The sequence below is a fragment of the Apium graveolens genome, chromosome 3 (genome assembly GCF_009905375.1).
Source record: "Apium graveolens cultivar Ventura chromosome 3, ASM990537v1, whole genome shotgun sequence".
Lineage (NCBI taxonomy): Eukaryota > Viridiplantae > Streptophyta > Magnoliopsida > Apiales > Apiaceae > Apium > Apium graveolens.
In genome coordinates this window covers 12,959,141-12,961,468 of record NC_133649.1, presented here as the reverse complement: position 1 = coordinate 12,961,468, position 2,328 = coordinate 12,959,141, and the positions used below count along the sequence as shown (strand labels likewise).

The window sequence follows — 2,328 nt, the reverse complement described above, 5'->3', positions numbered from 1 at the left end:
TTCTAATTACATCTTGAGCCTAGCCCACTGTAATTAAATATTAATTCAATTCACTAAAGAATTAATATTTGCACTACCTTTCCTAATACCGTAATTTAATTAATTCGGTTCCAATATTATTTGCTTATTAAATTCCCCATATTTAAAATATCACATGTCCATTAATTAAATAAATTACTGATAATTTATTTAATTAATATCTTTTATCCTTGATCATACACTCAACCTTTATTTAATTATGCCAGAATAAATTCCACCTGCAGGGTTTCACATAATTAAATCTTTTTGAGCTTTCAAGGGGACATCATTAACCCGAATATTATCAGGAAATGGATTCCTTCAATAAATAATATCCATCATGTATATAATTCCATCACCCAAAATATAATGACATACTTCAAAAGAATTACTTCATATATAGATCAAAGCATGTAAATAATATACACGTGTCAATTACTATTTCCGGATTAACTTTTGATCCCACTGCACTCTTTTATTTCTTTTTTTTAAAAAATTAGTTTTGAAAACACCATTTGCTTGATCAACTTTCTACAAAGCATAAATAACAGAGAATAAGAAATAATGATAACAAAAAAAATAGTGATAACAATAAAATTAATGAAACAATGTACCTTAGCAGGACAAGTTCTGGCATTGTGTCTCTTTTCTTTACAATAGCTGCAGAACACATTTGTGTTTTGCCTTCTCAATTTGGTGGCATCAATTGGGACATCATTTTTTTTTGTTTCTTTTTTTTTTGGCCTTCCAGGTTGCACCTTGATCATTGGTGGTAAAGGGCCAGATAGACCAGTTTTCTCCCAATATTCTGAGCTATTAATTGGTTCAATAGTGTGGTTGTAAGTTGCTAAATACACGCCCTTCCCATATGTAGGATGAATATAGTCTACCAACTTTAAATTTTTCCATTGTATACAAGCACATGCATGGTAGCAAGGGAGTCCAGTTAGGTCAAATTTTCTACAAGCACAAGTCCTAGCATCAAGATCAACTACTATTTCATGTCCCCCATCTGTCATTGTCACCAAATATTTGATTTTTCCAGACCATTACACTATGCAGCCAGTACTATAACCCATAGCCCTATAAATGCATGAACATTTCAAAATTTTATTTTTTTTACAAGTAATAAGCCACAAAAATAGAAAAAAAATCACAGTAACTTACTTGTTAATTTTTCTCATGGCATTAGGACTGTTAGGTCACACACACACTGTAGAGGGGGTGAATACAGTGTATAGTACACTCAAATCGAACTTTAAGATCTTAAGTAACAGAAAACAAACTTTATTAAAACAATAAACTCTGTTACAGTATGGAACTGTTACCTCTCAGTGATGAACAAATATCACGAGAGCTGCTAGGGTTATAAAGAATAATAACTTCGATAATGATAACACTTATAGTGTAAACCCTATGTCTGTGTTTATATACTACACAGTTACAAGATAATCGCTAATTGATATGGAATATAATTCTGCTTCCTAAAATATATCAATCAGATATCTTTTCTTCCAAGTATTCCATTCTTCACGAAATTCCTTCTTCATGCATATCTCTTCTTATATTTATCTCGATCTTCTTTCCTTTAATCAGCTACTGTCCTTATCTGATTGTCCTTCAGCACTTAAGTTCTGATATCTATCTTCTGATGATTATCTTCTGATAATATAAGTACTGATATCCTTAAGTCCTGACTTCCAGTATAAGTACTGATAAACAGTTAAGTACTGATTTATCCTGTTCACGTAAGATCTGAAAGCTAAACATAAAACATATTAGCCATGACATTATCAAATATATCTAACAATCTCCCCCAACTTGTAAATTAACAAAATATAAAAGTTTAACAGATATTTGATGATGTCAAAAACATTAAGTACAAATGCATGAGAAATAGACTAGATAACTACAACTTACAGTCCTTAAAGTTTTTACCAATTTCAACTTCTGATAACAACTTCAATCTTTATAAATATCATAATTTAAGCAGTTGTAGATCTTCGACTTGGCTTCTTCATTTTCTGATCTCTCTGATGTCAGGAGTTGTTCTGAGATAGTTCTTCAACAAACATTTCTCAGCATATCTTAGTTCATCAATCATTTTCCTTTTAACACCTTTAAGCTCTGCAGTATCTTCACCAGTTTGAAAGATTGCAGCTCTGAGATCATTAATCTTTGCTTTTCTTAACTCCTGATCTAGTCTTATGACATAAGCTTTGTCAGATTCAAGATTGAATTCAAGTCCCTTAATACCAAGATACGTTCTGATCTGTGCAGTATTAGGCTTCATATCAACAATATCACCAT

At 31.3% G+C, this 2,328-nt stretch overlaps 1 protein-coding gene across 1 annotated transcript; it reads right to left on the bottom strand.

Moving 5' to 3' along the window:
• Positions 1-456: 456 nt before the first annotated feature.
• On the bottom strand, positions 457-1,037 carry LOC141713900 (uncharacterized). The gene is made up of 2 exons (XM_074517463.1): positions 633-1,037; positions 457-549 (listed from the first exon to the last, which is right to left on the bottom strand). Exons 1-2 carry the CDS (start codon positions 1,035-1,037, stop codon positions 457-459), a joined length of 498 nt encoding a protein of 165 aa, XP_074373564.1.
• Positions 1,038-2,328: the final 1,291 nt, after the last annotated feature.